At 40.0% G+C, this 23,850-nt stretch overlaps 1 protein-coding gene across 3 annotated transcripts in view; it reads right to left on the bottom strand.

The window, feature by feature from the left end:
• phf14 (PHD finger protein 14) overlaps positions 1-23,850 on the bottom strand; it is a 252,389-nt gene that overhangs the window by 148,838 nt on the left and 79,701 nt on the right. For all 3 annotated transcript variants that reach the window (XR_009512717.1, XM_059972616.1, XM_059972617.1), the window contains exons 6-12: positions 19,245-19,356; positions 18,342-18,479; positions 12,419-12,565; positions 10,276-10,546; positions 8,005-8,111; positions 5,379-5,474; positions 2,182-2,285 (exon numbers count right to left, since the gene is read on the bottom strand). Coding sequence is in view for 2 of the 3 variants with exons in the window: in XM_059972616.1 (XP_059828599.1) it covers positions 2,182-2,285; positions 5,379-5,474; positions 8,005-8,111; positions 10,276-10,546; positions 12,419-12,565; positions 18,342-18,479; positions 19,245-19,356 (975 nt within the window). In the remaining variant the exon portion in view is untranslated. The remainder of the gene's footprint in view (positions 1-2,181; positions 2,286-5,378; positions 5,475-8,004; positions 8,112-10,275; positions 10,547-12,418; positions 12,566-18,341; positions 18,480-19,244; positions 19,357-23,850) is intronic.

The raw sequence follows: 23,850 nt of genomic DNA, 5'->3' as shown, positions 1-23,850 counted from the left end.
TACGAGGTTGAGTTGCAAGCTTGACATCAACCTGGCTCACTTGGGTCTGTCACTGGATCGAACTCGAGAACCTCCGTTCTCGAGCCCGGCGCTGCTCTCACTGCGCCACCAGCCGACCGGAAAAGTGGGGGGGGGTGGGAGTCAAGGTGAATCCTGCTAAGAAAAATTTACCCAAATACAAAGTTACACATTCAACACAATGTCAACAGCAAAGAATCAAAATGGAGGACGGTGTCGCAATCCAATTTTAAATGGCGGACGGCGTACTCCTTCCTCGGTTCGTAAGTACGGGTTGTTTGTACGTAGGATGTTTGTAACTCAGGGACTACCTGTATATTGTTTGTATACTGTATGTAAGGTAGATACTTCTGTTTATTTTGTAACGTGATTGTAACTATATTGTGGGGTACATCATATTCTAATTCATGTGTAGTTTTACGTTACCTTTGTGGGTAATTCAAGATGGTATGTCTTGGTGCCGAATAAACGGGAGTCATCACTGTCAGTGGGGGGGGAGGGGGGAAGAGAGGGACAGGGAGGCGGGGAGGGGAAGGCCATAACTCACATCTAACATACGGTGGCGGTGGTGGGATGGCCAGTAACAGAAAGGTGTTCAACTTAGAGCAGAGTGGGATTGTGGTTCCAAGTCAGGAAACCCTGAGGCTAAAAATAAAGCACATGTCTGGGGAACAGTGACCTCAGAGAAATAAGAACTTCAACAAAGGGCTAAATTCAAGTCTAAGGCAGAAAGGCCTTCAAATATGACCATCTCCAAACCATCTCTGGAAAATCTGTTCAGATACTTTTTGTCTGCTCAATCTGCGGAAGGATCTCGTCTTATCAACAAACTGATGATATTGTGAACTATTTCCTCAAGTTCAAGAGGATAGCCTGGATATGGAAAAGGACAGAGCAGGAGTGGGCTTGCCAGCCAGTGCCATTACTGACAGGTAAAACTCTCAAAGCCTACATTGCAAATGGATGAAGAGAGGTCCAACAACTATCTAGACCTGATGGAGGTAAATCTGATTATCTCAGCAAATGCTTCCATTCCACTACTTTACCACCAATGGAGCCGCCCACTCAGAAGTATCATCGCCTGAAGGGTCTCTACTGCTGATGGACTGAACCCAAGCAGGAGGAGACTGGTGAAGTCATTGTTCTGGAACAGCTGCTGCTATTGCTTCCTCCATACACCAGAACACAGACTCAGAGCAGCAGCCAGAAGGTGGACTCACTGCTGCCTGACAATGCCCACAAGGTGGTGCCATCGGGGTATTCATTCTAAAGCAACAGAGACTAACATTCCAAGGAACTCTCAGGGGAACTCTGCAGAACTGGAGAGTGGGGGAACAAGGGCAAAGAACATTTGGTAGGTTGTTCGAAGACTTTTATTTGTTACCATTGTTAGAAGCCAGGACATAAATTCTCTGCGTGTCCTCTTAAGGCACAAATTGTCAGGTATGTGCTATGTACCAAGAGTGGAAGCATGTGCTGATGATGATTATGATAATATCTGTAATGATCGTGAGTTTGGTAATGGGAAACAAGCAGAATGTGTGAAGAAAGAGTCTATGTTTATAATAGTCAAAGTTAATGGAAAACCTATTAAAGCTATAGTAGATTCTGGTAGCTACTGTTATTTATGAAGAAAAATTGCACCCCTGCTTTTGGAGTTCACTACAGTCACACAATACCTATCTACTGTGTCCATGGAGACTGAAAATTTGACCTACTGGCAGAACTAATTACTGAGATGGATGATCATAACTACTTGATGAAAGTGGGGGTGCTGGAGAAACTGCCAGTTGATATGACTCTGAGAAGACTCCAGTCATTTTCCCTTTAATCATAACCCACGTATCTAATGTACACAAATAGTTTATTAATCTAAGATTTAGACTTAACAATTTGTCTAGCATTAACTGTTGCTTGCACTAAATGGCTTCAAAATTTATTCCTTTATCTGCATATAGACTGTTTCTGAACTGCCTGTGAAATGTCTAATTTTATTGAAATCCTTTTGCCACAAATTTTGATCATTCATCTGTATTGCCTGCACTGTCAGCCTGAATACTCCCCATATCCTGGATCATTTTCCTGGACTTAGACACAATCATACAAAATACACTTAACTGCAGAGAGTCAATCATAGTCAAAACAAGCAGATAAAATTAATACCTGTACAATACTGCAGGAGGTGCCATTGATTTTAAAGTTCCTCCATCCTTTTTACTAGGTCGTCTTTCCTTAGGTGTACGCAAAATCACAGGGAAATTCAATTTCTATCAATTTAAAAATATTTTAAGATAACAAGAAAATCAATGCAAAATTATCACTATTATCACTAAAATTATCAGTGTACTGCAATCTCATATGGATATATAGCAGTATACAGTACTATGCAACTTATAGGGATCCTATGTTTTTTAAATACATTTTGCATCAGAAGTTTAATTTTGTTTTTTGTGCTAGTGTGTCAGTTGAAAAAAGCAAATTTTTTATTTCCAAACATTCATTTTCCAAAAAATTAAATGTTAGAGAATGTTTTACATTTAATTAAAGAAAGTAATGTATTAAATAACAGTCCACTTTTCAAATAAAAACTTGATTACTTTGTAGGTATATAGCCCAGTGCATGATTAAACAAAGACACCAAACAGGATGTTAATGATCAATGACATAATGAGTTGAATGAAAAAACTGATTAACGAAACAGAAATTAGCGTAAAAGGAATCAAACTGGCTGAAGGACAACCAAACTAAAAGGTGAGGGTGTGGCAGATGTGACAGTTTAACCTTTAAATCATCAATTCTTACAACAGACAAGAGTAAGCATAGCAACAAGATACATAAAGTGGTCATTTTGCATCAGCAGGGTCTCTTCTAAGCGGAAATTGTGCCACAGACAGGGGTTTCAAGATGTGCTGTTCAAGCTCTTCCGAAGAAGTACAAAGAAATTGCCAAGAATAAGGACAAGTAACTCAGTGGTCAGCCATGGACACTGAGTGCAGCAAACGAAATACATCAAACTGATTTTCCTTCCAAATTGGAAGAAATTCAGCATTGCTACTCACTAGAACCTAAGTACACCCCTCTACAGTCTGGAGAAGTCTTGTCCAAAATGGTCTTCATGAAAGAGTTGCTGCCAAAAAGCTATTCCTCTGAAGTGGAAACAAAGCTAAGACACTTACCTATGCACAAGAACACAAGGACTGGCGCACTGGGGCAGCAAGGGCTCTGGAGTGACGAGTCGAAATTTCAAATTTTTGGCTTAAGCAGGAGGCAGTTTATCCAAAGAAGAGGTGGAGAGTGCTACATGGATGAAAGTCTGCAGCCTACAGTGAAACACCGCAAGTTTGGAGGTGTATTTCTGCAAACGGAGTTTGTGATCTGGTCAGAGTTAATGGAACCCTCAATGCTGAGAAGTACAAGTAGATTCTCATTCATCACCCATGAGGGAATCCTCTGATCAGTCCCATCTTCATTCTGCAGCAGAACAATGACCAAACACACAGCCAAGGTTTTCAAGAGCTAATTCAGCCAAAAGAAGAACGAGGAGTTCTGCAACAGATGGTATGGGCTCCACATAGCCCTGATCTTAACATCATTGAGGCTGTCTGGGATTACTCAGAGAGACAGAAGCAAGTGAGACAACCAAAGTCTGCAAAAGAATGGTGGCAAGTTCTCCAAATTGCTTTGAACAGCATACCAGCTTCCATATTCAACAAAGATATAGGCCTGTATGATGCACATTCTCTATCTTTTTTAGGAATTAAAGAAATAGATGCTTCATAAAAGGATTGTGGTAATTTACCTATCAATAAACTTGCCAATTTGCTTATAAAACTGCATGACAAAGCATCTAAGAAAATTAATGCAGTTTTAAGGTGAAGGGTGGCTTCCTCAAATATTGATTTAATTTTTTACTGTTTACTGCTCTTTATAGTTTTTTTATTATTTAGAAACCTTTCATTTCATTATTTTTAAAAGCATTTTTGCTTTACAGATTTTTTTACTTGTGCCTAAAACCTGTACAGTACTGTACATATATCATTTGTGGAAGTTAAATTCTAAAGAAAACAGTGGTTTGAATCTAAAACACTTTTATGTATAAACAACATAAAAATTGTGCAGAACAATTGTTTCTATAAGTTTTCAAAGTGATGGCCAAGGACATGTTACTTTACAGGGGGAAAAACAGCAGTTTGACAAAAGAATATTGAAATAGTTTATTTTCCACAGCACCACTATACATTGGTGCTCTATAGGTTAATTAGAAAAATTATCTTATTGGACCAAACTCCCTGCAAAACAGGCAAGATTCTCTTTGGGTTTCCACTAATCTGTAGCATGCTCGCTTCCGAGACAGCAACCATCTATCAAAGTCATTTCACAGTGGCCCTGTGGGCTTGCATCTGTTCAGCCAACTGGAAAAAAAAAGTGTCATGCAAGCTGTGTAAATGAATCCTGCTGCTGCCAATGCTACTGCATGCGGCTGGAAATGTACTAGGTGTAGTTGGCAGTTGTGCTTTGTTATTTTCTCACTTGGCATAAGCACCAAAAGTAAGATATTGCATTTGATAAGCAAAATCCATTTTATGCATTGCAGATGGAACCTCTCTCTGCGTTAGTTTATGGTATCACAAGACAACCAAATGTACAATCTGCATCTAATACAAACGCTTAATTATCCTTATTGACAAATCTTCACTAATAAATGCAATGCACTCACCACAAAATCACCATTTAAAAGACAGAGGTTAATTTTTTATTGCAAAGTGCTATTAATGCTTCATCCTCTGAGATTTATTCATTTTCCATAAACTTCAGTAATAATGCTTTTACATCCGATTTAGATTTATTAGCCCCTCAACTAATTCCATATTCATTGCAATTCTAATTAACTAATTCACTCCCTCAAAATATATTAATTAAAATTATGAAAAGAGTGAAAAGATAAACAAACTGCATTATGGAGTTATAGTGCCTTTTACTTATGAAAATACAGAAGAATTGAATGTAATTATTTTTTCATGAGGCTTTCTTTGTTAATCAAAACAATATGGCTGAAATTAGAATATATTCATTGGTGCTACAGAACATTAGTTACAGCCAGTATTAGAGCACAACTGAAAAACAAAACATGATGGGTTGAAGAGGGGAGTCAGGTCACTGATACATAGCAGGTCAATCAGTAATTGAAAATGGAAACAGACATTCTGCAAAGAAAAATATCAGTTACAACCTATAAATAAAACTACATGAATGATACAAGAAGCAGGGCTTTCATCATTACCTCTTGTACTATTTTGATTTAATTGATGGTGGGATGAAGGAAACACTGTTTAATGCAACAACAGAATATATCTACTAACCTGTCCAACTATACTACTGAGTGTACTCCACAGCATTTGCCCCTCTCGACGTAATTTACCATTCTTGTCTCTCAGATTTTCTAGAGATTCAAACAACTGATGGCAAAGTAGTATATCAGCGAGGGAAATAGTGTATGGAATTAAAACAGAGAAAAAAATTAAGTTAATATAGGTCTGCTTTTTCTCTTATTGTCAATAGGAGGCACTCTAAACTTAAAAGTGCATAATCTCAGCAGAAAAACAAAATAGAAATTCCCTCCAGTTACCAAAACTACTGAAGAAAAAAAAATGCAATGGATTCAGAACAGCAGCAAAAGTTCACAAAACACAAAACTAGAGATCCATTAAGAAAATACATTCAATTCAGCTATCATACCACACTGACGTACAAGAAGCAGCCTAAAATGTAGAATGGTTTTGAATGTCTGTGAAAAAGCAACAAGCAAGTTCCAGTCTAAAGTATGATTCCAATACACAATAACTTCTAACTTCACCAATGCCATACATTTCCATGCAAATAAAATCAATGTGCTTATTCAGGTCTTCCCCTTAATAGAATTCAAAAGTGCTATCTTAGGGGTAATCTTGATTTGAGTTTTATTTGAGAATTCAGGTTTTGAGGCCAATCATTTACAAAACTTTCAGAATACAAATACTCCAATTTTTTATCTACCAACACTGAAATAATATACTTAGCTTGTTTATTAATGAAAGCAATAGCGCAATCTCCAGATTTATCTTATAGGCTCCTTATTCTATGTTAATTTGTCTCTGATATAATCAAACCTAGAACATGCTATTGCACAATGATAATAATATTAAAATATATAAAGACACAAGAGGAGGAGGAGCTCAATGGGTCAGACAGCATCAATGCAAGAAAATGAACGGGACTGATGAAGGGTCTCAGCCCACAATATTGACTGTTCATTTTCCAACACAGATTGTGCCTGACCAACAATTCTTCCAGAATTTACTATGTTGATGAAAATACATCAAGATCTTTTTTAAAAAATCTACCTAACTTAATCTGAAGATACGAAAATATGCATAGTAACGGCCAGGATTAGCTCATGATGCAATAACTTTTTTTTAAATCACAAGTATTTCATCATTTACAGAGACAAGACATTCAATCCCAGACTTCAAAAATCAAAGCTTTTTACCATAGTAGGGCATATATTTTTTAAGAAAACCCAGGTAAACCACCATGATGAAGTCTAAACCTTGTTGGATAGTTTGGCGCAGAATTATGGACAGAATATATATTTGTGCAATGTTTAATGCAAGTAACGGTAAAACATATCACTATAAATACAAACGTTTGAAAAATAATGATAAAACAAAGCTTTAATAGAACAATATATATTCCTATAACTTGCCCCATAAATGCACAGGACAATGTCTTTTGTTTTCAGGAAGTATTGTACCTAACATATGCTAAAAAAAACTACTTGGTACAAGACATTTCATCTCATGTCATGAGAGAATTTGACAAACTTCACAGCTATGTCATATAGCTAAGGTATTTGTAAAAACAAAAAAAGAGATTGTGCAGGGGTGGAAGATCAAATGATTAAAATAAAAGTTAGTGCCGATGGAGGTATTTCATTCAAGTCAATATTATGAAGTCTCAACTGCTGCAGTATAGAACAGCGAACCAAGCATTTTTACTCTGTCTACTGCAAGATAATATTCATGTCTTTATCATAATCTTTATAAGAAACCTTCATCAGTTATTCAATCACATATTGTACAATACCATGCATTTCTGCTTGGAATTGGACATATTTAAATTGACAGCTACTGCAGGTTTTCTTTAAAGGGAAAAAAAGATAACAAAAAAAAGTTAACAGTTTAACTTGACATAATGGGCTGTCTTGGAGTTCAAACTGACTCTGTCAAATGTTAACCTAAAAATACACAGTATGTGCATATAAGTGACCTGTTGCAGTTTGCTTTGTTTTTCTCGTTCCCCATACCCAAAGAAAAATATTGACTGTATCTAATTCTACATATAGACCAGCACACAGATAATATTCTTAGGATTGAGGACATCTATGAATTCTGTAGCATTCTGTTCCTCCATGGTGGCACAGAGATTAGCACGACGCTATTACAGCTCGAAGTATCAGAGTTTAGAGTTCAATCCAATATCAAATATAAGGAAGTTGTATGTCCTCCCTAAGTAATGCATGGATTTTCTTCAGGCGCTCCGGTGTCCTGCTGTAGTCCAAAGATTTACCATTTAGTAGGTTAATTAGTCATTGTAAATAGTCCAGTGATTAAATTAGGGTTAAATTGGTAGTTGTTGGGAATTGTAGGGTGGTACAGCTTGCGGGGTCAGTAGGGCCTGTACTGCACAGTACCTCTAAACAAAATAAAAAACGAATCTATCTTGATTACAATTCTCTCCAGCTAATTAGATATACAGATAACTCACACATTATGGCCATTCAGTTAACAGAAATTCACCCTTGCAGAATTAGTAAATAACCATCCACAACCCAAAAATTAGAAATATTGGATAAAATACATTTTCCAAGAACACAATAACCATTCCACCCCTTCATGACACAGATCCAATTGTACTAAAATAAGTAGATACATAAATTAGCAATCATACCTTGTTGTATTCTACATGAAGAGATTCCTGCTCATTTTGAAGTTTATCCTTCAAGTTCTTTTGTTCACAAATATTCTCTTGTATCTGCATCATGCGCATGTTCCTCTCTGCAAGGAGGAGGTAAGATGAGAATGTGAGATGTTATTACATACAAATCTCAAAATTATACAGTACGTGTATCAGCCCTTTGGCCCATAAGCATTAAGCCGAATTAAAACAATCCCTTCCTCCTGTTCGCGATTCATATCCCTCCATTCCCTGCATCCCTGTTTCCAACCAACAGCCTCTTAAATGCCACTTTACGGCGGATTCTGGTTGACTGGATCATCAATTAATCAGGGGAACAAACTATTTGGGATAACTGTTAAACAACAAAAAATAATCGAGAAAATGACTGGGATTACTTATGTGGGGCACTATGCTGCTTAATTGGGACAGGAGACTGTTGCCCAACAATTTCTAACTACTGTCTGTCGCCTGCATTTGTGTGGCCATTAGACACTGCATTAGAGCAAGCCGTTTTTAAATAGTATCAGTAGTGTGTGTTAGTGTTCAAAAAGCAGTGATTTTTGGCCCTGACAGCGAGAAATAAGCAGCAAGGTAATTCAGAACGGTTTTGCTCACTGCAGTTTCATGCATTGAGGCTTGGAGATTCCAGAAACAGCCAGGAGAGAAAATTAAACACTTCCACTTGTTCAGCGAGTTAAGAAACATGAAAAATTTGAAGGTATCAACGACCATCTTGAACGTTACAATGAAAATGAAGATTTGGGGGATGCAATTGTTGAAGGCGTTGTATGAAGGCAGTCCATTATCTACACTAGGTAGCTGCACAGATTTTGTTCATTTAGTCAATTAAAAGAACACAGCAGCATACTATCAATAACTACTTAGAACTAATACACAGTCTTATGGTCCTGAGGACTGAGCACTTGCAGTGCTCTAATTTATTCTGAATTTAATTTAAATACATAATTTGATAATCGGTTAAACAGTTGTTTGTCTTTTTTTACAATATACAATTTCCATGTATCTTCAGCTATTTGGGGCAACCATTTAATTAGAATCATAGAAGCCCTTTTGGCCCTTCTTGGCTGTGCCAAACCATTTTTCTGCCTAGTCCCACTGACCTGCACCTGGACCATATCCCTCCATACACCTCTCATCCATGTACCTGTCCAAGTTTTTCTTAAATGTTAAAAGTGAGCCCGCATTTACCACTTCATCTGCCAGCTCATTCCACACTCCCACCACTCTTTGTGTGAAGAAGCCCCCCCCCCAATGTTCCCTTTAAACTTTTCCCCCTTCACCCTTAAGCCATGTCTTCTGGGTTTTTTTCTCCCCTAGTCTCAGTGGAAAAAGCCTGCTTATATTCACTCTATCTATACCCATCATAATTTCATATATCTCTATCAAATCTCCCCTCATTCTTCTGCGCTCCAGGGAATGAAGTCCTAACCTATTCAATCTTTCTCTGTAACTCAGTTTCTCAAGTCCGGGCAACATCCTTATAAACCTTCTCTGCACTCTTTCAATCTTACTAACATCCTTCCTGTAATTCAGTGACCAAAACTGCACACAATACTCCAAATTCGGCCTCACTATTGCCTTATACAACTCCACCATAACATTCCAACTCTTATACTCAATACTTCGATTTATAAAGGCCAATGTACCAAAAGTCTCTACCGGTGACCTATCTACCCTATCCTATCTACCTGTGACTCCACTTTTAGGGAATTTTCTATCTGTTTTCCCAGTTCCCTCTGTTCTACTGCACTCTTCAGTGCCCTACCATTTACTTTGTATACTCTACCTTGGTTTTTCCCTTCCGAAGTGCCAGAATGTACTGGTCCTGATGTGTCCCAATTAACCAGAATCCACTGTTTCTGCAATTTACCATTACCAATAACAGCAAGTTCAAAGAACCTACCACTCTGTGGGAAGAACTTGCCCCGTACACTCCCTTTAAACATACTCTTTCTCAGCATAAAGCTATGCCTCCACTATTTGACATTTCTTGTTTCCATGTGTTATATTAAAATGTATTCTATAGCTTCAACTTTCCTGACATAGTTGGTCAATTTACACAATGAACATTTAGGTTTGACCATAAATTAAGACTCATTAATTAAACCCCGGTCTTTAAGGGAAATAAAATGTTTCAGCCATTTTGGGAAGTAAAATTACATGGACTTTTCTCCCAAGAACCAAATAATTTATTTTTCCACAAGAATTTTATTCTGTTTCTTTTTGTGTTTGTTTCCATACCAAGATAATAATTCACAAAGTCAGCAGTCAAGGCTGGTTGTTTGTGCTTTCTCCTGCCATCTACACTGGAGCTGGTATCTAAAGTGTCTACAGGGAAAATGTCGGTGCTAATTCCCATCAGCTCAGCTTTCCGCATAAGTTTGCGTATCACTGAGGCACTGCTGGTGAGTGGTCGTGGCAACTTCTCCCTGGGAACCCATGCATTGGGTTTGGTGCTGCGAGCTAACTCCACTTTAGCACGATATTGCTGTAGCCTTGTAGTAATGCGAGCCTAAATATAAGAAAAATTTTAAATATCAAAATATTGTAGAGGAAATAAAAGATTTCGATTAGCAGACTGATATACGATAGTAACATAGCTCAACATGAAAATGTACCAAATGGTGTCACAAGCAAATTTACTGGCATGACATCATGACATGTTGTCTGTCGGCTTTAATTATTATGATTTCATTTCTAAGATTTTAAAATGATGGTTCCTCAAATTTTTATCAGTTAGCTCATGTTAAAATTGAGATAGAAACTGGATTCATGATTTTCTTTTAAATGCTCCCTAGGCTGATGCACATTAAAGATTTCAGTAGTTTAATCTCCTTAGATCACATTTTAGTGCACATAGTTCGGGGATGGTCTGCCTCCCTAATCATCTCCTCTTCTGCCTTTGATCGTCACACATAATTCGACTTCAGCACTTCTCTGACTAAGATACCCTTCCTATTTCTCTTTCATCTTCGTACAACCTTGAAAACATTTCTTTCTACAGGAAAGTGGTGGCTAAAGCCCAGTCTATCACAGGCAAAGCTATCCCCACCAGCAAGCTTTGCTGTCTCCACAGGTGTTCTGTGAGGCTTCGATCAAAACTTGCAGCTTTGAGGCGAAGAAGCCTAGTTGACTCCATTTCTTGCCAATCTTGCTGATTAAAACAACAGAAAAGATTGAAATCAACGAGACAAGTGTGGAAGGTGAACAGGTGTTCAGTGCTGTCTAGCAGCTTCTTGTTTGCTGCTGCTGGAGGAAAGTGCCTTTGTGTGACGGTCTATCTCTCCCTCTTGTTTGCTGCTCCTGAAGGAAAATCACTGCATTCGTATAGCTTGTCTCTCCGTCAGCACTTTTGGAGGATAGTGCTGGTGTCCTGGGTCTTTGTCAAGGCTTAGTCGACACGGTTTGTGGACTGGACTCTAGTTCACATTATGATGTGTTTCTGACCACTCCTTATGTTGTTGCTATTTTGAGTGATTTTGAAATGGGGCAGTCTGCAGTTAATGAACGCTGAGCTAAACTGAATAAGCCTGAACTCTTTCAATTTTGTACTTTAATATTCTGTGTTTTTCACTCTTCTTTTTGTTGCTGTTAGCATGATCTGTTTTATTTTACACGTGAGGGGGTTCCATGGTTTTCTTTGTTTCTTGGCTGTCTATGGAGAAGATAAACCTCAAGAGTTACACATTGCATATATTCTCTGATAAAAAATGTACTTTCAATCATTGGAGTTTGTGTTTTTCTGTCTTACTGAGCCAGACCGAGAATTTTTTGGTGCATAGTTACACATATGATTTTGAAAACCTGTCCATTCACATTTCCAATCATCTTAATCCCAAATACAATGTTTATTATCACAAATGACAATTGATTTACATGATACAAATTTCTATCTGATCACCTCCCTCGTCTGCTTCCCTCACTTACACTATCTTATTGATCCTAGGACCTAAGCAGTGAGCTTGATTCCATTTTCAGGAAACCATGTGTCTGACCTCTAAGGTCTCTGTTCTATAATACTCCCCAAGATCCTCTCTCCCTATGAGCAATAAGTCCTCAAAAAGTATTGCCAATGATGTCATTACAGATTTTTTTTATATTTATGATACAAGTTTCTGGGAATGAAAATTGACAAACTGAACATACTGGCTGAATATTTTATCATTTCTTACACATATAAAATGCACATTGAAATTCAGTGCAATAAGTGCTGTATGTTGAGGTTTGAAAGAAAGTTGGCACAATATCAATTTACTCCTGAAACGCAATATATTTTCAAATTCATTGCTATTGCAACATGGTGTAGATATTACAAAATACACATCTGCTTTGTTTTTCACATTTAATGCTTTTACACAGTTTGGCATAATTTTGTCATTCATACCTGAGCTTCGGGGGCAACGTGCTTGTCTCGCTCTTGCAAGGTCATTTTACAGTATGACTGCAAAGCTAAATAGTTCTTTCGTTTCCACTTTCTGTCAAATTTGTCAGCATGCTGTTTGCAATATGCAAAAAATGGATCAGCTATATCCTGTATCAAAAAAACAAAAACAAAAATGTAAACATGAGGAAATCTGCAGATGCTGGAAATTCAAACAACACACACAAAAAGCTGGTGGAACACAGCAGGCCAGGCAGCATCTATAAAGAGAAGCACTGTCGACGTTTTGGGCCGAGACCCTTCGTCAGGTCCAAAACATCGACAGTGCTTCTCCTTATAGATGTTGACTGGCCTGCTGTGTTCCAAAAACAAAAATGTTCTATTTATAAGGAAGTTCTTCAAATCTTGCCACCGGCCTGCTTTGGAATAGATTAAAAGGGTCATGATGTTTTATGATCCAATTTCCAATTTCTTTCAATGATAGTACAAAAAAATTCAGACCTCTGTACAAAGCAGCTGGTTGGAATTTGCAGAGCGATGCAATTGCAAGATACTCTTACATTTCATAAGTAGGAATTAGCATTTCTAAAAATTGAGTATGCATTCAAATTAGGAACAGAACTTGTATCATGTTTTCTTCAAATATCAGTTTGAAATGCATTGTAATAACCTGTTTTAATATATTCCTGTTGAAACTGTACCTCCTCTTAACACAAACACATACAAACGCTCTCTGCAATTTAATCTCAAGGCAGTTTGTAATTAATTTTGTCTGCTGTTTGTCTGCTCATAAAGAAATTATTTTCCTCACTTCTCTCCCATCAAAAAGGCCTTAAGACAAGGTACTACTTAACAAAGAGTCAAACTGATAAACACCTGGATATAGGTGATAATCAGAAGATTAGCAAACATGCTTTATAGGGGAAAACAAGCAAAGAATGAATTAAGATAGCTTCTTTGACTGTAAGAATACAAAGGGCAGAAGAAATACTCCATTAGTATTGAAGCTCACAGATTACACCAACTATTTTGAGTTATGAAACTGAAATATAATAGAAAATTTAAATAAGGCATTGGCATAAAAGAATATTAGAATACAAATTCTTTCATTATTAAAAAGAGCAACTCAATTCCGTAAAGCTATACTGTATCCATATGTGTCATTTGTGCACACGAGTTTGCTTCTGATTGAAAAGAATTAAAAAGCTGAGAACTTACTTTGAAATTTATCGAACCTTAGTTAAATTACACTCAATTTTTCTCCATAGTTTATCTCTTTATTGCAAATCAGATATAATGGGCAATGGTAGAAATACAAAAAGGCTATTTCCATGGAACTGAGAGATTTGTTAACCATGAGGAAAGAACAAGCAAGTCTGGAGTACTTTTCTCTTAAAAGTAATAATGCATTTCAACGAGACAGGCAAGAAAAATATTTGCACCCTTGGAATGGTGAAGATTAGCAGGCATTGTTTTAAGACAGTCATCAATTAACCAAGAATTTAAGACAGCCTGCTAACTCATCGTGGAATATGTTAGCCCATGGAATAGTTCAAGTAATTAGTAGAAATACACTTATGGAAAAAGCTAGATAAGTAAGGAATAAAAGAAGTCTTAGTTGAACCAGGCTAGTAGGGCAAGGAAATATGCAGAGAGAAGTTTCAAAGACTATTTAAACCAAATGGCCAAGTTCCACTTCTCAAGATGGCTTGAGGAACATCTTGTCCACAAAGCCATCAACTAAAGCAATACCCAATAAGTATCTGACCCATCTTGACTTCTGATTTAGCTGTAAATAGTTCCCTATTCTTGTTCCCATTTCCCCATTAAAATTCAACAAATACATAACATCACCCCATGTCCATCAACACTACTATCATTGCAACTATTTATTATTTTGCTTTTTTCCACAGAGGCTGCATAATATGCAACTTTAAAAACTATCACCTTGTTTTAGCCTACTATCACAAACACCATTATTTGGTAAATTAGGTCTTCATTTTCACAAGAGCACCAACATGCATAAAATTATGTGCCTATCTGGCTGAGGTGTATCCATGTCCAAGACTTGATACAATCAAGTTATAGACCTAAATATAAAATCCTTCATGGATTTAACCAGCTTGCTTCAGCATCATTAATTTTTGACTCTGTAAAAGACATTAGGCTCTCTAGGTGTTACAGCACGACACAGCAAGTCCCTTTGGCCCATGATATTTGGTTGACCTATATAAACCTACATCGCAATCAAATAACATTTCCCTTCAACACAGCCCATTACCCACCACATGGCCAAGTCTCTTAAATTTCCCTATTTTATCAACCTCTACCACCAACCTTGGTAATGCATTCCAAGCACCTACCACTCTGTAAAAAAAAACTTCCTCTGACACCTCCTCTAAACCTTTATCCTCTGGTATAGGCCACTGCTTTGCTGAGGTAAAATGCAGTGGTTGTCAACTCTATCTATACCTCGCATAATCTTATATACATTTATCAGGTCACCTCTCATTCACCTTCGTTCTAAAGAGAAAAGCCCTGGTTTTTTCAGTCTTTCCTCATAATCCATGTTGTCTTCAAGGTAATATCATAGTAAATATCCTCTGCACCCCTTTAAAGCTTTGACATCCTTCCTATAATAAGGTGACCAGAACTGAACACAACATTCCAGTGTGGTATGGTCCAACTAAGGTTTTTTTTAAAATCTGGGACATTACCTCAAGGCTCTTGAACTTAATCCCTGACTAATGAAAGCCAACATACAAATGTATGTTGGCCTTCATAATCACCCTAACAAGTTGCATGGCAGTTTTGAGAGATCTATGGACTTAGACCTAAATATCCTACTGTTTCTCTATACTGCTAAGAATCATTCCATTAACCCTGTACTCTGCCTTCAAGTACAATTTTCCAAACTGTATCATTTCACACTACTCTAGATTGTCTGCCACATCTCCTCCTAGCTCTGCATCCTATCTACATCTCTTTGTAACCTACAACAACCTTCCAGCTATTCACAACCTTCTTGTCATCTGAAATCTTACTAACCCAGCCATCCATTTCCTCATCCAAGTTATTTATAAAAATCACAAAGAGCAGGAGCCCCAGAATGGATTCCTGAATAACATCATTAATCACCGACCTCAGACAGAATACGCTCTATCTACAACCATCCTCTACCTTCAAAGAGCATAAAATCCATACAATCTACATCCACCTCTCCAATTTCATCAATTTTCTTTGTTACCTCCTCAGAAAACTCAACCAGGCTCATGAGGCATTATCTGACCATCATAAAGCCATGACAATTATCCCAAAGCTTCACCAACTGTGCATAAATCCTGTCCCCAAGAATCCTCTCCATTAGTTAATAGTGACTAAACACTCCTCCAAATGACATTGAAGATAAAATGGAAAGTAACACTTATCCCACTAATCACAGTCATGCATTAAAAAAAAACTGAATCCTCAACAGTTTTTTAAAATTTAAATAAGCCATTTTTCACAGTTTGTTTTAAAGATCTGCAGCAATTGATCACGTCTTGGCTTATTTTAATGCTGGTCAGCTGATTTGTACCAGTTTCATTACAGTACACCTCAGAAATTGGATACAATTTAAATCCTAAACAGATGCAATGGGTGGAAACTTAGCTTTCATGCTCAAGCACTTTGCCACTTTTATGGACAGGGCCTTTATCAAGCAGAGTTCAATGAATTAATTTATATAGTTAGAGACACTAAGTACTGCACAATATATTTATGACTACTTTTAAAGATATTCAATATGTTTATGCCTAACAAAGCAGCCATAGTTCCTTATCTGATACCAAAGTCTTCAGGTATTTCACGTTTACATTTTCTTTGACTCCCAATTTATACACACACTCCTGCTAAAAATGGTGCGTTGCAAATAGGTCAGCAGATTTTAGCTATGCCTCCAATAATGATAACAAGTTATATTATACCTGAAACAGGCCAGAATATGCTGCTTATTTAAAACAAATCAACACTCACCTTTTTTTTAAGTATTGAGACCTGACCTAAAACCTGATAAGCTAAAATTGCAAAACTTTCATTTATGGCAAACACAAGCAAACAAATCATCTACAAGTTTCATTAACTCAATTTCAGATACATTCTTTATGTTCTCCAAGCACAGTTGTTAAAACTTCAACTTCTAGGCCTTGAGAAATTTGCTGAATAATATTACATTTTATCACACTAAGTAACCACAACAGTACATTGCTGAAAAATAATTTAATTATTTTCTTTCCAGTTTCTTACACCTTCCAATTTTTACTTGTAAATCCCCTCTATTACTTATAATTTTTCCACCTTTTAGAATATCGTCTAGTGAAACAATGTGACCTCCAAATTAGGTATGTGAATGGGTGAAATGGTTTAAGATAAGTTCATTATTTTACAGGCACAGATGGTTGCATGGTAACATGCAAACAGTAACAGAAGCATGTCTAAAATGGGGCAGGACTGGACATAACTACTCCAGGATACATGAGGTTCAAGAAGTACTGTGTAGACAAGAAAGAAAAGGTAGTGATATTGATTGAAGAGAATACTACAGTGCTAGAGAGGGAGGAAGTTGCAAAGGGGTCAAAGATAGAAATGGTTTGGTTACAGCTAAAAAACAGTAAAGGGAATATTACTGGCTGTATTCAATAGCACACCAATAAATCAGAAAGATACAGCTGCAAGACAAATTTGCCAACCCTTTGCAATTACCTGGTTTAATTACTTATGAAGTGTAGTATGATCTTCATCTAAATCACAATAATAAACAAACACAGTCTGTCTAAACTAATAACATACAAACAACTGTACTTCTCATCAGTACTGAGTACACTATTTAAATAATCAGTCTAGATTTAAAGAAGTATGTGGACCTCTGGGGTAATGCCTTCTACAGAAGTTGATGGGACGGTAGAGGAAGGTTCAATTACAATATTTAATAGGTATTTGGGCAGGTACTTGGATTCTAGAAGGTTATTAGCATAAAGGAGGCAAATGAGATTAGCATAGATGGGCAACACAGTCTGCACGGATAAAGTAAAGCCCATCTCAGAGTTGTGTATTTCTATGATTTTATGATTCAACATGTTTCTGATCCAATGAGGAAGGAAGTATTGATCAGTCTGGCTCTGGCAATTGAGATAAGTCAAACACATGAAACACTTGCAGGGGAATATCTAAGAGTTAATGATTATAAAACACAAGAGTAAGGTTAGCTTTAGAAAAATTGAAGCAGTCCAAGAAAAAAAATTCATTAGATACAGACCAATTTCTTGGGATAAAGATGGATCTAGGCCAAATAAAGTGGAACCAAAGGTTTACAGGCTAAACTGTAACAGAACAATGGGTTGTCCTTAAAGCAAACAAAAAGTTGCATACAGTAAGCATCAGTTTATCAGAAACTAGCTGAAACAGACTCAGAAAGGAATCAGAGAGCAAGCGAAAATTAAAATAAAGAAGGCAACAAGAGTGTATGAGAAAGTATTGGTTGTCGAGTAGAACCCAGAAGAGTTCTAGATATAAATCTTAAAACTGCAGAATATACAGTACAATACATTGTGGACAAAGTAATAAATTTGCACATGAATATTGAGATTACTAATAAGGTACTAAGTAAAGAGAGTGCTTCATACTAATAAAGGAGGAGAGATGTGAACTTAAAGTTGGTAAAGCACCAGGAACAGATAACGTCATCAATCCTTCATTTCTTTATTTAGACAATAAGCTATTTCATTCTGATAATCTCCAAAAAGTAGGCTGATGAAATTCCTAAATTTTCTTAAAATATATTTTGATACTGTTAACACAGAAAAGCCCATCATAAAAATCTTATCATATGGGTTTTTATTCATAGCTATGCAAAGAACGAAGAAAGGAAGGAGTTCAATTGTGGCTTCACCTCTTCAGCAGCTGCTTCAGAAAGCAGTCCTTCTCTCTGAGCACAGGTAACATGGAAATATGCTCTACACATACCAGCATCACAACTTATGCAAACTCCAGTTCGAGCAAATCGTATATCTTCACATAAGCTACATTCCTGAATAAATTAGAGAAGAATATCAATAGGGAATCTTGCAAACAATGTAGCATATAAAGCTTCAGCAGAAATTACACACCAAACATGGATATAAAAACCCAAACTTAGAACAATTTTAAGGCTACAGGATGTGAAACATTATTCCACAGAGAAAGGTAAAATGAAGCTAATCATTTAATACTAACTTGACCATCTGTACTGCATGGACAAAGGAAACAGATTCATTGGGTGCATTTAATATTGGAATATGCAGATATGGCTGCGTTGTTTACTTTTGGTAATGACAGCAAAGCAGAAATGTCACAGATCAGGCTGCAGTTATCAAAACTCCAAATATTTCATAGACCCTTAACTTCTAAATAATATACCTTATCATGATTATTCTTTCAACTTTGATATTTCAAACAATGCTGAAGTGAGGTTTCAGTAAGAGAAGGCACAGAAACAAGCACAGCACATGCAAATTATCAACATGATCTTCATCCTGAGCCATTATTGTGCATTGCAACTCAACTGCTATTTTCCCAATATGATATGCTTATACTAATTATATAGTCAATACTTTATTTAAAATCCTAATCCATTTTAAAAGTGAATAACAAAAATTTTAAGGAAATTTCCAGATGATGTCAAAGACCCTAGACAGAAAGTTCACTTTGATAATTTTTCTATTTCAACTCCTTTATTTGCCTTAAATCCTCCTACTAGACCATTAGAGCCTAAAAATATAAAATCAGTACTTGCACACAGAAGATGTAATCTTACCTTAGCACCATACTTTGAATAGTTCATTTCTGTAAGAGTAACAGGACGAAGTTTATCTATATCTCCAAATGCCACACCAGGAACATAAAGAGCACAAACAACGTGAACCCACCTGAAGGGAAAGCACATACGGAGCTTTATTAAAATTATTTGAAAAAAGAAATCAACATAGGAATTATTTACTTTATTCTAACTCAGGCTGTTGTCTTTGTTCTTTGTCCATAAAGATTACATTTTAAATACTCCAACCTTTGTGTTTGGCTTGCACCACCTTTTTGGATACAATGATCTATATCAAACTACTGAGAATGAAAAGATTTTCCATCATAAAGATCTTTTGCTAATAAGTTTAAATGAACAAGTCAATATAAAAAATCTCAAAAAAAACATCATCATTACAGCATGGAAACATAGGGTAATAAAGCATCCCATTTTCCAGTGATTGGCTCATAACATTCTAAACCTGTCCTATTCAATGCACTTGTCCAAATGATTTTTGAAAGTTGTTATTTTACCTTATTCAACCAATTCTTCTGGCAGCTCATTACACACACATAGCATACTTTCTGTAAAAAAAAGTGCGTTGGCCTCACATTCCCACTAGGTTTTTCTCCAATCACCTTAAGCCAATGGCCTCTAGTTGATGATTCATCAAGCCTGAGAAAAAGACTGCCCTCATGGTTTTATACACCTCATAATATCACATCTCAGTTTCCTACACTCTAAGGAATAAAGTCCTAGCCTGTCTAACCCAGTCCCTCAAGTACTGAAAACATTCTTGTAAATCTTTTCTGTACTCTTTCCAGTTTAATAACATGTTTCCTATATCAGGGTGAACAAAACTAAATACAATCCTACAAAGGTGGTTTCATCAGCCTGGAGACAGGGTGAAGGAAGAAATGAGTTGCAAACATTTCTTAACTTCACCTCTCAGTTTTTTACAGCCATGGGCTTTGGTATTATATTGATAGGATTGCCCTCTACCGCGAGTTACAAACGAGTTCCGTTCCTGAGTCCATCTTTAAGTCGGATTTGAACATAAGTTGGAACAAGTAAATCCGGTATTATTTGGCGTCAGTTATTCAAACGTTTGTCTTAGTATATAGTATGTATTTTACCTTTCTATGCATATAAAACACTTAAGAAACGTATGTAATGTGGCGACCCATTTCCTGGCATATCCGAACCGGCTCACAATTAGATAGCCTACGGGGGTTTGCGAGCACAGAGTTTTGGAGCCTCTGCGCCACGGGGGGCAGGTTGAGGGAGGCTTAAACGTGATGCTGAGGATTTCGAATAAAGTTTTTTCCTTCGACTGCAGTTACTGACTCCGTGTCGTAATTTTAGCGCTGCATGTAGCACACCGCTACAATTGGTGACCCCGACGGTCCAAACGATTTTTGGACCAGAAATGACCGACGCCGCCTCTGTTCATGCGGTTTCATTGAAACTGCCGGGTTTCTGGACACAGCAACCGAACCTATGGTTCCAGCAAGCCGAAGCCCAATTCCACGTTTGCCAGATCACCTCAGAAGACACCCGCTACTACTACGTGGTGAGCTCCCTCGACCAGGACACAGCGGCCCAGGTCGCGGAGTTCGTACAGTCGCCCCCGGCAGACGGCAAGTACACGGAATTCAAAGCCCTGCTCCTCAGGACTTTCGGACTCTCACGGCATGAGCAGGCTGCCCGTTTACTGCACCTGGATGGCTTGGGCGACAGACCTCCTTCGGCTTTAATGAATAAGATGTTGTCTCTGGCCGACGGACACACACCCTGCCTCATGTTTGAGCAGGCATTCCTGGAGCAGCTGCCCGAGGACATACGCCTGCTGCTCTCCGACGCAAATTCAGTGACCCTCGGAAGGTGGCAGCCCGGGCGGACTTGCTGTGGAACGCCAAAAAGGTGAGCGGGGCGTCCATCGCACAGATCTCCCAGCCACGCTCCCAGCATTAAACCAGTCCAGGCCCGGCCGCAGAGCCCGCCAACCCCCGGCCCAATGAACACTGGTGCTTCTACCACCAGCGGTGGGGCGTAGAAGCCCGCCGTTGTTGCCCGCCCTGCAAGTTCCCGGGAAACACCAGGGCCAGCCGCCGCTGATGGCTACGGCGGCTGGCCATCAGGATAGCCTCCAGTATGTGTGGGACAGAAGGTCGGGACGCGGGTTTTTGGTCGACACTGGTGCCGAGATCAGCGTTTTACCTCCGACGAGTTACGACACCCGCAGCAGGGCACCGGGGCCCCCCCTGAGGGCCATGAACGGCAGCACAGTAAGGACCTATGGCATCAGTCAGGTGCAGCTGGGCTCCAGCCAGTTCACGTGGGACTTTACACTGGCCGCTGTAGCCCAACCGCTTCTGGGTGCGGATTTTTTGCGGGCTCACAGCCTACTGGTCGACCTGCCCAGGAAGAGACTGGTACACACCGAGACCTTTCAGACGTTCTCCATGGGTGCAGCCCAGTTGCCAGCCCCTCACCTCGGCTCCATCACGCTGTCCGACAACGACTTCACCAGGGTCCTGGCGGATTTCCCATCGGTTCTGGCACCGCAGTTCACAGCGGCCATGCCCCGACACGGCGTACAGCACCACATCCCGACCCAGGGACCACCCCTCCACGCCCGCGCTCGGCGGCTTCCCCCGGACAAGCTCCGACTGGCGAAGGAGGAGTTCCAGAGGATGGAGGAATTGGGGATCATCCGGCGGTCCGACAGCCCATGGGCCTCCCCCCTACACATGGTGCCCAAAGCGACGGGAGGCTGGAGACCGTGCGGCGACTACCGCAGGCTGAACGAGGCTACCACACCGGACCGCTACCCTGTGCCGCACATTCAGGACTTTGCAGCAAATCTGCACAGCGCACGGATCTTCTCCAAGGTAGACCTCGTCCGAGGGTACCATCAAATCCCGATGCATCCTGATGACGTCCCCAAAACGGCTCTCATCACCCCATTTGGCCTTTTCGAGTTCCTCCGCATGCCGTTCGGCCTGAAGAATGCCGCACAGACGTTCCAGTGGTTAATGGACGCGGTGGGACGGGACCTGGACTTCGCATTCATCTATTTTGACGACATCCTCATAGTCAGCAGCAGTCGTCAGGAGCATCTGTCCCACCTCCGTCAACTCTGCGCCCGACTAAGTGAGTACGGTCTTACAATCAACCCCGCCAAATGCCAGTTCGGACTCGATACCATTGACTTCCTGGGCCACAGGATTACTAAAGACGGGGCAACCCCTCTGCCTGCTAAGGTGGATGCGGTCCGCCACTTCCCCCAACCCACCACGATCAAAGGCCTTCAGGAATTCGTAGGTTTGGTCAATTTCTACCACCGCTTCCTCCCTTCAGCTGCCCGGATCATGCGCCCCCTGTTCGCCCTGATGTCGGGTCCGAGCAAGGACATTACCTGGGACGAGGAGTCCGCCGCCGCTTTCGTTCAAATGAAGGAAGCTTTGGCGAACGCCGCAATGCTAGTACATCCCAGAATGGACGCCCCTACCGCCCTCACAGTGGACGCATCTAACAGGGCAGTCGATGGGGTGCTGGAGCAACTCATCGCAGGTCACTGGCAACCCCTGGCGTTTTTCAGCAAACGCCTGCGGCCACCCGAGCTCAAGTACAGTGCTTTCGACCGGGAACTGCTGGCGCTCTACCTGGCAATCCGGCATTTCAGGTACTTCCTAGAAGGTCGGCCCTTCACCGCGTTCACGGACCACAAACCGCTTACCTTTGCGTTTACGAAAGCGTATGACCCCTGGTCGTCCCACCAGCAACGCCACCTGTCCTACATCTCTAAATACACGACGGATGTCCGGCACGTCTCGGGTAAGGACAATGTCATGGCGGATGCGTTCTCTCGCCCTACCGTTCATGCCCTTTCCCAAGGGGTAGACTTTGAGGCACTGGCAGAGGCACAGCAGGCAGATGAGGAGATTCCGAGTTACAGAACCGCAGTCTCTGGTTTGCAGCTCCAGGACCTCCCTGTAGGCCCGGGTGAGAGGACCCTACTCTGTGACGTCACCACCGGCCAGCCCCGTCCCGTCGTCCCGACAGCCTGGCGGCGCCGTGTTTTCGACACCATTCATAACTTGGCGCATCCCTCCATCTGGACGACTGTTCATTTGGCACGGACTCCGCAAACAGGTCAGTGAATGGGCCAAAACTTGCATGCACTGCCAGACGGCCAAGGTGCAGCGGCACACCAAAGCCCCACCGCAGCAGTTCCATCCCGCCCACCGACATTTCGACCACATTCATGTGGATATCGTGGGCCCCCTGCCAGTGTCGCACGGAGCGCGGCACCTCCTGACTATCGTGGACCGGTTCACAAGATGGCCAGAGGCGGTCCCGCTCACCAACACCACCTCCGAATCTTGCGCCCGAGCCCTGATCACCACCTGGATATCTCGCTTTGGTATACCGGCCCACATTACCTCCGACAGAGGCGCCCAGTTCACCTCCAGCCTGTGGTCAGCTATGGCCAGCCTTTTGGGGACTCAGCTGCACCACACAACTGCCTACCACCCACAGTCGAATGGGCTAGTGGAGCGTTTCCACCGTCACCTGAAGTTGGCCCTCATGGCCCGCCTGCGAGGAGCCAACTGGGCGG

Source organism: Hypanus sabinus, chromosome 6 (assembly GCF_030144855.1).
Source record: "Hypanus sabinus isolate sHypSab1 chromosome 6, sHypSab1.hap1, whole genome shotgun sequence".
Classification (NCBI taxonomy): Eukaryota; Metazoa; Chordata; class Chondrichthyes; order Myliobatiformes; family Dasyatidae; genus Hypanus; species Hypanus sabinus.
This window is presented reverse-complemented; position numbering and strand designations above follow the sequence as displayed.